The 13,346-nt window shown below is 45.1% G+C and overlaps 2 protein-coding genes across 2 annotated transcripts in view; one reads left to right on the top strand and one right to left on the bottom strand.

Annotated features, from left to right (window-relative positions):
• LOC125698633 (sarcolemma associated protein) overlaps positions 1-13,346 on the top strand; it is a 403,851-nt gene that overhangs the window by 273,134 nt on the left and 117,371 nt on the right. The window lies entirely within an intron of this gene.
• ARF4 (ADP ribosylation factor 4) lies at positions 1,713-11,522 on the bottom strand. The gene is made up of 6 exons (XM_048957281.1): positions 11,208-11,522; positions 6,052-6,132; positions 5,441-5,550; positions 4,131-4,202; positions 3,524-3,649; positions 1,713-2,668 (listed from the first exon to the last, which is right to left on the bottom strand). The coding sequence occupies exons 1-6, from the start codon at positions 11,272-11,274 to the stop codon at positions 2,582-2,584; spliced, it is 543 nt and encodes a 180-aa protein (XP_048813238.1). The 5' UTR covers positions 11,275-11,522; the 3' UTR covers positions 1,713-2,581.

Genomic DNA, 13,346 nt, shown 5'->3' on the forward strand with positions numbered 1-13,346 from the left:
TCCCAAATTCACAGAACCCTATCAAACTTGTCACCATTTTACCTCATAATTCTAAGCTTGCGTGTGTTTCAGTAGCTGGAATTTTCCATATCCTCCTCATAAGAACCTCCCAGCCACCTCCTAAAAAACAAGCAATATTCTCTGCATTTTTGAAGTATGCTTATTTGTTGTGCTACCTGCTCAGCTGGCATTAAGAGAGCCACAAGCATGTTGCTTTCCCTTCTCTAACCCATGGTATAGAAAAGGGAAGAGCACTGTTTCAGCTAGCTTTTTAGGAAGGAGATCTTTTTCTTTACACTGACTCCCACCTTACTTACAAGCTGTAGCCTTCACCCACATCCCTCATTTTAAAATGAGGCTGAAGATCTTTACTACTTTGATTTAGTAAATCGCTCATTTTATAGCAGCATTACAGCCTGCAGACAAAGCCAGACACAGTGACCCTTTGTAGTATCAACTGTTATTAACATGCTGTAACTCAGCAGTGGCCAAACACAGCTCACCTAAACCAGGTTAGGTATTTAAAAAGCATTTTAAAGAATTAAACCAGTAAAAAGTCTTCATCTCCCTGCATCAAAAAGAACGTTGCCTTCAAGGTAACAGTCCTCTTTCATCCATGCTTCTTGCATTTAATGTCACAATTGTTTCACTTTAGCTCACTGTAACTACCAGTACAGCCCACCTAACAGACCAGCCAGCATTTCTGAGCAAGGCATTCTAAGGCTTATTTCAAGAAGCTGCTTAATCAGAAACACACTTATTAGCAAGCGCTGATCCAATGCACAGATGTATCTACTTCTGTGTGTACTCAGCAACTCATTAAAGCTACAAGCAGAACATTGCCTTAACTCTATCTCTTGGGTTTCTGTTACACACCAAGGAGAGTCACTGACTCATTTCAAGAGCTCTGGAATTTCCTCCAGTTATTGGTGCTCACAGTAACTGTTTCCTAGAAACTTCAGTCTCATGGGTACCAGAACCTGCTTGGAAGTTGCTCCTCATCTGAACCTGCTTGATCTTAGCAAACCTTGGCACTGGGATTTCTTGGAGGAAGGACAGCAAGATCTGAACTTGTAGGATATGAGCTGAGGTCAAATCTGCCATGAAATCATACTTCAACTACCCAAAGACAATTAGGACACAAGACTGAGCTGTTTGCTCAGTTCAGACAGAAAAATAGAACAAGATTGAAAAGAGTTAATTTAAGCATTTTGAAACCATGTCGGGGGGGAAGGGACACAGTAGAAACTATATAGACCTTATTTCTGGGGGGTGTCCATCACCATTAAAACAATGTTGATTAAAGCCTGTTCAAGTGTTTCACTTTTCAGCTAACCAACCACCACCGCCTGCTAAAAACCACCTTGTTTTTAAGTGCAGAAACAACTACAAGACAGACATGCAAGCTTCTCAGACAGTTTGTACTTGTTTTATTACTGTTTTTGTAACTGTTAGTATTTTCATATCTGGACAACTTAAAAGGAATTTTAGATTTACAACTTCAAAAGACACAATTATAGGTCTTGATGACAACTACTCTACTGCACTGTATACAACTCTGCCCACCTTGTGCCCCACTCTGTACAGCCCCAAACAAGTGAAAATGAGAATTACGTTCACATTCAAGCTGCAATGAAGCTCAGTTTATGAAAAATGAGTATGTGATAAGTCACAGTTCAACTACTTAAGAATCAAGAGCATACACAGAACAATACATTTTATCATTTTATTAGGAATAATTCCAAGTGGGTTATGAAGAAACTAATCCATTGAGTTTGATGAATTTTCCAAAATCTCATTTTGAAGATATGTCCACCAACAAACAGTAAAACTTCAGCAGAACTATTATACACTGGGCAAAAATAGTCAGGCTGATACCAAAAAGCAACATGCAACATAAAAAAAAAAAAGATACAATATAAAGGAAGACAATCTGCTGAATATTAAAAACAACCTCAACATGAGCTCTTCGCAGCCAGCACAGAACTATTCTACCCATCCAATCCAATTCTCACAAAGGCAAGTTGGGCCGATGGAACCCAAGGATTAATAAGACGTTCCTCAGTGCAGCAGATCTGAATAGTGTTTTAGAGCATTTTCTCGGCGGGGACAAGCAGTATTAGGAATTCTTTTTGGCAAGGGAGAGAAATAAATATACGGAATGCTACATTTTTAAATCAGCAGACTGTCTGAGGAATGAAACAGGGCATCAGTAAACTAAAAGTAGCAGGGAGAAAAAATTAAAACATTAATTTATTGGGGCTCAAAAAAAAGTATTCAGAACAGATCTTGAAGATGTCACAATAACTATATTCAGGCATTTAGACTAACAAGGGAAGTAGAATCAGAAGATACACTTTTTTCCAAGTTAAGGAGATTTTTACCCAAGCATATTGCTACCTTTGCAACATGTAGCTCGGTAAACAATAATTGGCAACAAAATAAGTTGAAATGCTGTAATATCCTGCCCAAAGATCAGTTCCAGATATTGTAATAACCAAGATGCAAACTAATTTTGTTGTAACAAGCCTAGACCACTTATATCAAACATGTCCCTGGTGAAAGAGTCATCCAGTTTGAGTTAGCGTTTTGAGAGTTCGTTTGAGAGCCAGTCAAGTCCCTCATACAGACCAGTTCCTTGCGTAGCACAGGTGGCTTGGACATACCACTGTTAACACAGAACACAGACAGAAAGAAGTTTACATACTGACCAAACGCAAACTAAGTTATCACAGTATGTGACACTCAGATACAAACTCAAATAGTGCTCTTTAAACATTGTTTTGCACCCCAGAGGCAATACTGAACAGAGTATTTTCTGAGCTTTGAAAAGTATAGGCAAAGTAGGTAGGGTTTACACATCATCCAGAAGCTCCATGTGCCAAAATACATTTTAGTGCATCGAGAAGAAAAAAAACAAACTGGCGCTTGTTTTATATGCGAAAAACTAGCTTCTGTTTTGCAAGATTGCTCTCCTGGAAACAAGCATGCAATTATCAGATTTAAGGGACCTCTAGGGCATCTGACTACATATAAACTTAGTGTGTCAAACAACATGAGCACTACACAAGGACAGATAGTTTATGTGAAGCAACCTTGTATCTCAGAGGGCTGTACAGATGAGATGTAATTAGTCAAGAAGTATTTCATTGCCTCGCATCTTTGTTGGGATGAGAATACACAAAGCGTTTTGTCCCTGAGAAGTGAGCACTTGGACTTGAGGCAAGCCTGCCACACTCCTCAAACACTGATGGTTACATTTCAGCAACAGGCTGCAACATTTCTATTTTTCCAGAAAAAGGTGGGGGAAAACACCTGCAACACGCTGCTGTACGCACTGAGTTATACTTCTAGATCACCTGTTTTAAAGGAGGATCTTCAACTTTGTCCTAGAGTTTAATAGCAGGTACATGCATCTCTCTACAGAAAGAGGTGAGAGCTTCCTTTGCTTTAAAGGGAGATTAATATTATGACATCTAATAAAGCAGGCCAGAGTTAGCAACCAGACAAGTTTAGCACTTACAGTTCTGTTACGCAGGGACTGCAGGCCTAGTTTATCGGTCATCTCACTGATTGCCATGGCATTCGGCAGATCTTGCTTGTTTGCAAACAGCAGCAGCACGGCATCTCGCAGCTCATCCTCCTGAAGCTGAGAGAAAAACAAACAGCCACGTTACTACATTAGCTCAGTTCAGTACTTCAACAAGCACTAAAGAAACCTAAGTACTGTTTTAAGCATGATCTGCTTTTTCATTATTGCGTGAGTCACTGGATAGTAAAATTCATCCAGTATCCAGCAGAAGTTCTAGAAGAAATATTCTTTCAATAAGCAGTTTAAGTTCATCAGGACCTTGCTGATCAAATTCTCAAGTATTTATTAAAATTCTTCCCTCACCTACATTTTTCTTAACACTTTATGAAAGATTCTCACACGAGTAGTTCTTGAGGGAAAGCCTTCTACAGAGCTGCAGCTACTACACAGTGCACTAAAGCTAGAACTCCCTGGTGCAGACAATACGCACTGCAAAAACTTCCTAAACACGCTCAAGAATCTCATTCATCCTAACAAAAAACAAAGATCACCCCAAACCTCAAAAAAGATATTTCTTCCAGAAAGCATCAACACTTACCATTTTCTGCAGCTCATCTGCTGCTTCCTCGATTCTCTCTCTGTCATTGCTATCCACCACAAAGATGAGGCCCTGCAAGAAATTAGTCTGGCTTGAGGAAAGCAAATTTCTCAGAAAGTTCTGTTTATCCTGCTCAAGCATCACAAGATGTCTGTCTGAACAACTACACAGCGAGTATCAACAGCAAAACTAAGCTAGAACTTTTAAGTTTAAAAAAAAACAACAACAAAACAAACCAGCAACCCACAACATTAATTGGAAATGTCAGTTAACATATTGGTGTAGGAATCGTTAATTTCAAAACAGACAAAACAAAAAGCACAAAGAACCCAAACAAGGTTTCCTAAACTAACACTTCTCCTTCCCTGCACCTCCCTTTTCTCTCAGCATTACATTAAATGCAGCACAGGAATTGTAAGTTCTTCACCAAATGTTTGCACCAAATATTATTTCTAGCAGTATCTGTGTTACCCAAGTGCACTCCTCACATAAGCACTGCTTTCTCTGACCATTTTTATTATTCTCTTGAAGACAGCAGAAGCAACTTTTAAGAATATTTTCAGTGCAATCCTATTATAAATAATTATTACTGAAATAACAATAGTGTTAGCTGCTTTTTGTCTGCCTAGAGCTCGGTTTTCTGCACCCAACTATCACACTTACATTGCACAGACATGTCTTGGAAACAATTCTAGATCCAACAGAACAAAACCCCAAACCTCACCACTTAAGTTCCTCAGTATTAGTAAGCGATTTATCTCAGTGCCTGTGAGCCAAAGGAAAGAATTACATTTACACCACCAAGAATGTCAGTAATCACGCCAGCATGAAACTGTCACTTTCTAAGCAATGAGTAGCAAGATATTAAAGAACTTTTAGGTACTCTGCATGTGTTTTAGATACTCTGATATGTAAAGAAAAAAAAGCTGTACACTTTTGATGCTCAGTGCAGGACTTTAGACAATAACACTTTTTGCATAAATCCATACCAGTTCAGATAGATCAAAACCCAGCTAAATTGTTCCTTACAAACTAACAGTTGCTCTGGCTTATTACAGAATGCTAAAAGATTCTTAGGACTTTGCCCTCATTAAGCTGTGCTCACCACTAAGCTCTGAAACCTTCAGGGTAAAAAAAAATAAATTTAAATGGCTTTAACAAGGATAAAGCCTGGGCATCCCACAGAACTTGAGAAAGACAGCAAGGAACCCTTCTGAAAGAAGAGACAGGACAACTTTCGATAGACACTACAGCACATAACGAGCCTTTACAAAATAGGATAGTAACCACTGCTATTTTAGAACTCTTACCTGCGTATTTTGGAAATAATGCCTCCAAAGAGGTCTGATTTTATCTTGACCACCAACATCCCAAACTGTGAAACAAATGTTTTTGTATTCTACCGTTTCCACATTAAAACCTAGAATAAAAGAGTCCATTAGAAAAAGTTAATGGTAACGTTAGAACATAATTCCAATCCTGCTGAAGATAACTTCTCAAAGTTTTAATTCTGACAAGACCTTTTATATTTTGGGAGACCAAAAAGAAAAGGCAGTTAGACCCAGAACACCACCTTAAGTTGAAAGAGCCTCTCAACCACAAACTGGCGAAGACTCTTGGTGTTAAGGCAGAGCAGTGCTACCTAAATGGCTCCTGTACTCCTGAGCATCAGCTGCTGGCTGCTGTCAGACAGGTCTCCTGCCTGGGTGCATCTTCTGGGTGACACAGAACGAGAATTACTGTCATGGCAGTACCAGGTTATGTAAGGCACTCTGAAGCTGCTCTGTTTGCCTCCATCCCTACGCTAACAGCAAGGACAGCAAACTCCTACACTCTTCAGAAGCCCATGCCTACAACACACATTTTGAGCAACAGGAACAAAGATGAGAATTGGTTATGAAGACATCAGAATTTATCTTACCAATAGTGGGAATTGTGGTGACAATTTCTCCTAGTTTCAGCTTATAAAGGATAGTCGTCTTACCAGCAGCATCCAAACCAACTAGGAAAAAACAGAAAATCTTATTTAGTTCACAATATGAACTCAACCGCATCATTTCAAAGAGATGCCATTTTAGATGTATTAGCTTTGGTTTTGTTTTCTCTAAAGGAAAAAAAAAAAGATCTTATTATATTCTCTTAAGTCATTGTTGATATACTACTACATATTTTGCCTCATCTCCTCTACCCAGTTCTGAGAGAGAACTCAGGCAATAAACAAGCTCAATAGCGCATCTTCATCCACAACCTACAGATTCAGAATCTTCTAGCCATCTTCCTTCAGATTTGTGTTACTTGAGTTTTCTCATTCTTTCTTAAAGTTATTTTTTCCAGAGAGTCAGGATGGTTTCAATGCCTCACAACAATCTACCAACAGAACATCACTTCTGACTAATCACACAGCTGCTGTTTAGCACTCAAGCAGGGGAACATCCAACTTGATGTCCGGCTAAGGTCGGTTCCATGCACACCTGAAGCAGTGTGAACAGCACTGGAAGACACTTCCATCTCCCTCATTGCACTCCCTTTGATTTATCAAAAGCACAAGCTATGTGAGGCAACTCTTATCCTTCCCCTCCACATATATTCCAAGAGTTGTGAGCTCTCGCCATGACATCACTTCTACACACTGAGACCCACCAGGATGCTTTCCTTAGCCAGGTCTGGCCATCCTTACTGAAAGCCTGCTGCACTGCCATTTGCTCTTCACTGCTACAGCCAAAGTTAAGTCAGCTGTTTTTAAAGGCAAGCTGCAGGATAGATATGCATTCCTTACCAAAACTGGATGCCCAGAGGCATTTTTTGAGAAGCATCACTAACACTGAGGCACACACGGTAGTTTTATAACATTGTTCTTGCAAATACCTATTGACACTTCAGAACACACAAGAGCAAGTTCAAATACTGTTCTTTATGGTATTGCCCCATGTTGAGTGCAAGCACCTAAAGAAACAGCAGGTACTAAGCACTTAGCACAGCATCAGCTTCAATAAATGCCCATTTGTGGCAGTAAAGGTTCTACCCAAGCAAAATAAAATAAAATAAATCAAACCTTCACTGAAGAAATAAATAACACTCATACAAGAAGCCAAATGGTATCCTTGCTTGGTAACACAGTAGGTGTCCCATGGAAGTTTCCCACTCAGTGAGCCCATGCATAAGTTCTGAGTGGCTGCTCAGTCGGCTGCAACGGCTCCCTTAGCGCTGCAGTAACATGAAAGCAAAAGTCACCTCTTAACTCAAAATGAAACCAAACTCATAAGGCACTGCCTCCTTCTCAGGGCACCGACTGCTCTTACAGGAAACAACTACAGAACCTTGGTGCTCTATAGCTCAGTGCTGTGAACACAGTTTAATATGCAACTGCAGTCTTTTTTTTTTTTTTTTTTCTTTTTCACTATCATTGTGAATAAGAAGTAAAAATTAGACGTTGTTCTAATTACCAACATCACAGAGCAAGAGGAAAACACAGCCGCCAAAAAACAAAGCTCCCTGACAAGGAATGAACTCCCCAAATGCTCAAACTAAACTAAGATTTTTAAGCTCCCCGCTGTCTAAGCGTGGGTCTCTGCTGGAGCCAAACATGCTCAACAAAAGCTGAGAACCCTGAGCGCAGCTTCAGAGGAACTTGTGGATCTGGAAACCTCCAAGCATTGGCATTTTCCCTGCAACAACCAAGTGCCAAAACTCTTTAAGGAAACTCTGAAACCCCCAGGTACTCCATCTGAGCTGAAAAACTATGTTTTAAATAGCGCAACACTTGAAACCCAGCTTTCTTCTTACGTAGCAGATCAGCCTCAGGTGAACATCTCCAGGATGCCTAGATATTCACGAGCAAGCAAGCCATGGATGTGCATCGTATGTGGCAGATCTCCAGTGTACAGATATGAAATAAATAACCAAATTACAGCTAAACATACTCTCAATTCTTCCTTCCCCTCACCCCTAGCCCCAAAACCACAACAGTTACCAGCTGAACAACACAAGACCCATGAAAACTGCCAACAAGAGAAAAATGCATTATCTACAGAATTAGTTCAGTGTTTGATGTGTTACAGCAGAGATGCTGCAGATAAATCTATAGAGATACAGATAAACCCGTCCTGCTCCTGCACCAGAACCTCCTGCTGCCCCAGCAGTGTTGCAGAAGGATACACGAGCTACATGAGCACAATGCCCAGACATGCTGCTGAGACCCAGGCCCATCCACAACTGTAGTGAAGCTGTTGGACTTTGCAGTGAGGCAAGCTGAGTTATGGATGGGTGTTTTCCTGTAACTCCACCACTGAGACAGCAGCCTTTGGCAGAAGAAAGTAACATCTGCGTGATGCAAGTCCTCAGAAACTGACACTTTTAGTCAAGTAAAAGCTCTTAACTCTAAATAATCAATAGTTATCAACAGCAGAGCATCTGTTCACACTTATTTCAGTTTATTGATGCCCTTCATAGGACAAACAAGTCACAGCACCAAATTTAAGTTTTGAGCCTCTAGGAAACATTTCTTTCGTGGTCCAGCAGCTTACAAGATTGCTGCCTCATATATACATAAATACATTTACATTTGTACTGGAACATGATGTCAATGAGTTACGTCATGTTAATTTCATGATAGAAGTTACTATCAAGACTAAAACCTGAAGCCTTAAATCTCCAAACAATGTGAACTTCCAATCCTAGATCTGCCCTCTGGCCCACCACATCAGCCTAACAACCTCCATGTGGGCATTACAGCAGTTATACCACTGAGCGTTATACACAGATGGGAAGCACAGACTTGCACTTGTTACAATTTAAGTCAAACATCCTCTTCCTCTAGAATGAGAATTCACATCTGCAGCACTTCCAGCTGCTGTGAAAGCAAATGCAGTTCTAAGGCCTTCACTCCTTAGAATCCTTCATTTACAGCCCGTCAACCACACTTCTAAACATCAAACTTGTCATTCTCACTGTCCCATATACCACCCCTGTGATCACATCAGCTCCTCAGTTACCAGCTTCCTGCCTTGGTGACTGAGTACCAAGCTGCTGCAGGCACCCTAACACAAACATCCATACACTAAATTTAAAAAAATAAAACCAAAAAGAATTGAGGACCGGCATTCTAAATGGAAACCCCATCAAGACCAATACGCTCTGGCAGTCACAGATTCCAGATAGTACAGAACACAGCATGTTGCTGCTTCCAACATCAATGTTTCCCATGACCAGAGGAGAAGAGGGGTGGGGGAGGGAAGCTCCTACCATCTTTAATTGGTTCACAAAGCTCACAATACATCAAGTACTGCTTAACAACAAACAAAGTTGATGAGTCCCAATTTAATAGAGATGGTTATTCCTTCACTTTTTCCACTTTTCTTCTACCTTGACACCAGATCTCTCAAATCTTATCTTCATCCTTTAAGTACTACTATTCCTCTTTCAGGCTTGGCTTCAAGTGGATAACTCTTTGGGGCCCACGAAGGGCTGATTCTCAACACAGTTTCAAGAAAACACACACAAAGAATGCCAAAAGAATGCAAGTCTACCCTGGTAGAAGAAGAACAGAAGATTGTTAAGTTGTTGTGAGCTGTACAAGAACACGCTTTCTAAAGAATCTGGCCTTCCCTCACTACCCAGTATTCAATAATTACCTCTGCATTTGAAGCTTCTGAGTAGCTATTATCTCAGTTACCACTCACACAGCTACAGCAAAAGATAGCTGGCACAGTACTGCACAGTGAGTATCATTCCTTTTTTAGCACATGAAGCCAGGAGTGAAGACTTCTGCAGACATACACATGTAAGAGTAGGACTGAGGAAAGGTCTAAGTCAGTTCTAGCGTTCAGACATCTCCAAGCACTAATATGCAATGCAGAATGTTATCCTGAGGTTCTTTTCTACGTTACAGGTGAATTACACATTCTACGATACAACACTCTGCTTCTCAACAGCCAATTTAGGTCCTGCACTACAGCCTCCTCACAACACAGCAGACGTGTTTCCTCTCACACTCACCAAAAGGCAGGAGCAGTCTCATGCTCTGATCCTTGCATGTGAATACAGTAAAAGCCTTGAAATCAAAGATGGGGAAAAAAACAACAACGACAAAGGTGCAGCTGAACCGGCTAGAAGAAACACTACTCTGTAAGTCACAGCTAAACAGGATCTGAACTAATTACAAACCAGTGAGGAAACGCAAGCCCTCGCAGGCCGTTTTGGTGTGCCTGGCATTGCGTGCCTGCTCTCATTATTCTGTGGCACGCAGTTACCAAGACAGCACCTCCCGTCGCAGCCGGGCTCACCTGAAGGTCTCACACCTTTCGGAGCCACAAGGAGAGCCGGACTGCTGGGCAGACCCAGCACCGCAAGCCGGCAAGTTCAGCCAGCTCCCCGCTCGGGGCGCAGCGCCGGCCCGCAGAGCGGCCGAGGAACGCTTGAGGCGCGGGGCCGCGCAGCTGCGGACACACGCAGGCCGGCAAAGCGGAGAAGGAAAGGAGGAGCGGAGGAGGAAGTGCGGAACGCGGCGCTGCCGCCCGTGACCTTTTGAACCGCGATCCCACGGTGGGAATCTTCGGCCGCCGCCGCTTCGTCTGTCGGGTAGCGCCGGGAACCGCCACCCAGCAGCGGGTCGCTCGAGCCGAGCTCCGAGAGAAGCGCCGCGCGGCCCGGAGCACGAGGCACGGCGGGGGCGGGCGGCAGAACAGAAGGCGCCCGAGTTCCACGCCGCAGAGCCCGCGCTTCCCGAGCGCCGCCGCCGCCGGCCGCCCCGACCCAGTGTCCGGATCCGCCACAGGCTCGGCCCAGAGCGGCACGGCGCGGCCCCCCCGCCTCCTCTCGACTGTCCGCTCCGGGCCGCAGCGGTAGCGCGGTGCCGAGGAAGGGGCTGCCGCCTCCAGCCCCATCGGCACCTCCCTCTCCTCCCGCGGCCCCTAAATGAAGGGCACGGCACAGCTCGGCACAGTACAACAGCCCCCCCCCCCCCCCCCCCTCCCACGCCACTCCGCTCCCTGCCCCCCGCCGGGCCCGGCCGCAGCGCAATACAGCACGGCAGGCCGGTGCGGGGCCCGGCAGCGGCAGGCCCGGCTGCTCGGCCCTTACCCATGAGGATGCGCATCTGCTTCTTGCCGAAGAGGCGCGAGAAGAGCGAGGAGATGGTGAGGCCCATGGCGGCGGAGGAAGGGCGGGCGCGGCGTCGGGTTCTGCTGGCGGACGGCTGTGCGGAGCGGGCAGCGCGCTGAGCGTGGCGGGGCTCGGCGGCGCCCACTTATAAAGGCGCAAGCGGCGGCGGCGGCGGCTGTGTGACCGAGATCCGCGCTCGCTCGCTCTCTGCCACGTCACGCTCGCCACGGCCGTCCCGGCTCCAACGCGGACAGAATCGCGTCACGCTCAGCCACATCCCCTCGCCGCGGCGCCGCCCTCCGCCGCGCGGCCGAAAGGCGGCGAGGACTGCATTTCCCGGCGGACCCCGCGCCGCCTCCGGCCTCGCTCTCCTCTCCACACCGCCGCGGTGCATTATGGGAGTCGTAGTGAAGCTCTCCCTTCCATCGCTGCGCGGCGCGGCGGAGCGCGGCCTGCCGGGAAACGCGATCTGCGCCGCGCCGGAGCGCTGTGGCGGCCGAGGCCGGGCGGGGCTGCGGTCGCTGCCGGGTAGGCGGTGTGGCCGCGCTGGGCCGCGGGAAGCGCGATACAGAAGTTGGGGGTTTCGTGCAAAACGGCCCCGGAGAGCCCTCCCCTCCCGTAGCGCCCGGCAGCACGCGGGGCAGGCGGTAACAGCGGCGTCCCTCGGTGCATTAAACGTGGCTGATAGCAGCGTTTTTTCTCGTGTGTGCGTTCCGCAGCTCGCACCGCGGTGATGCTGGCACTGCAGACGCGTCCCGGCTGATGGCGGGCAGCGAAACCAAAACCCCGACAGGTGCAGTGCTGTTAGAAACGCGTTCGGTTAGAAAGGTACGGCCCTCCGCTTTCCTTACCAATCGCAGAACCGCGTTTCTTTGCAGGGCTTCCCGAGGTCTGGCCCAGCAGGGCAGGCAGTGTCCCTCAATGCACGGCCGCGTCTGCACGCTGACAGATTCCGGCCTTTACACAGCTCCTTCCAAAGGAGCGGACAGGGTGCAGACACAGCCCGGGACAGAATCACCCACGGTCGGTTTGCCTGAAACGACATTAAGTGCACTGACATTGTTAGTTCTATTTCTGTGGAGCAGTCACCATTAGCATCCTTTTAGTAACAGCTCTCCAACGCAAACTGCTGAAGGTTGACTCTAAAAACTGAGCGGATTCTGTGATGGGTATCAGAGCAATAAATTGTATCTGTTAACCTGGGACATCCCAGAGCCTGCAAGCCTTGAGGAGGACATCATTCAGGATGGTCTGAAGATGTAGGCCCACTTGGCAAGAAAAACTCAGCACTCAAGTATCTTTAGCTGAACTACCTTCATTATAGTACTAAAATCACACCTGCAGGTCAAAAAAAAACCCTGCCCAGGTGAGACCCTTCCCCTGAGCAACATAGTGCTGGAAGTACAGTCAGCAATACTGTAATTGTCAATGGCCAACCAAGGAGGATGGACTGGAGAAATAGCTAAGTCTGTAGCACAGATAGTTTCGTTTGGGGTGCTTGACTTGTGGGAAACCACCGAGCACCAGGCTGTGCAAACCCAAAATAAGTAAGCAGAGTCTCCTCTGAGTGTGTGATTATTGACTTATTGCACACTGGGCAACAAATTCACTTTTCAGACAACACAACTATAGAAATCTCTTCTCTTACCAGCCAAAAAGAGACAGTGAGACTGCATCTCTTCTCCCCATCATCCAGCTGAGGTTTTTGTTTTTTTTTTTAAGTCACATGAAAAAAGGTAAAATTACTGAAACTAGAAGTTCCTGCACAGACATTTAGCCTTTAAGCCCCAGATGAATGAGGATTACCACAGGCTCTTTTACCTATATTTTAAGTACACTGAACTGAAAAAACACGGATGGAAAAATTCCAGTCCAAGCTGTCAACTGCTTTCTACAGCTGATTCAGTTCCTTGGCTGTAACACTACTAATGGCTGAAGCATCGCAGGCTAAAACATGCATGCCCAGCGTCAAAGGACTGCGGAGAGACAAGATCAGATGCCTGTAACACAGAAAGACCAGTCCTAGCATTGTGCCTACATTTTGCCTAGGCTTGCAGCTCTAACTGAAGATCCTTTTGAACTACCAGCATTACAGGTCACTGACAAAGATGGCAAACA

The sequence above is a fragment of the Lagopus muta genome, chromosome 11 (genome assembly GCF_023343835.1).
Source record: "Lagopus muta isolate bLagMut1 chromosome 11, bLagMut1 primary, whole genome shotgun sequence".
In the NCBI taxonomy this organism is placed as follows: Eukaryota; Metazoa; Chordata; class Aves; order Galliformes; family Phasianidae; genus Lagopus; species Lagopus muta.

Excerpts from the sequence above, each read along its gene's own strand:
- ARF4 (XM_048957281.1), bottom strand. The coding sequence starts at position 11,274 with ATGGGCCTCACCATCTCCTCGCTCTTCTCGCGCCTCTTCGGCAAGAAG. Across the intron at positions 6,133-11,207 it reads GCAGATGCGCATCCTCATGG|TTGGTTTGGATGCTGCTGGT; the intron begins GTAAGGGCCGAG and ends GTTTTTTCCTAG. Across the intron at positions 2,669-3,523 it reads AGTCCCTGCGTAACAGAACT|TGGTATGTCCAAGCCACCTG; the intron begins GTAAGTGCTAAA and ends CTGTGTTAACAG.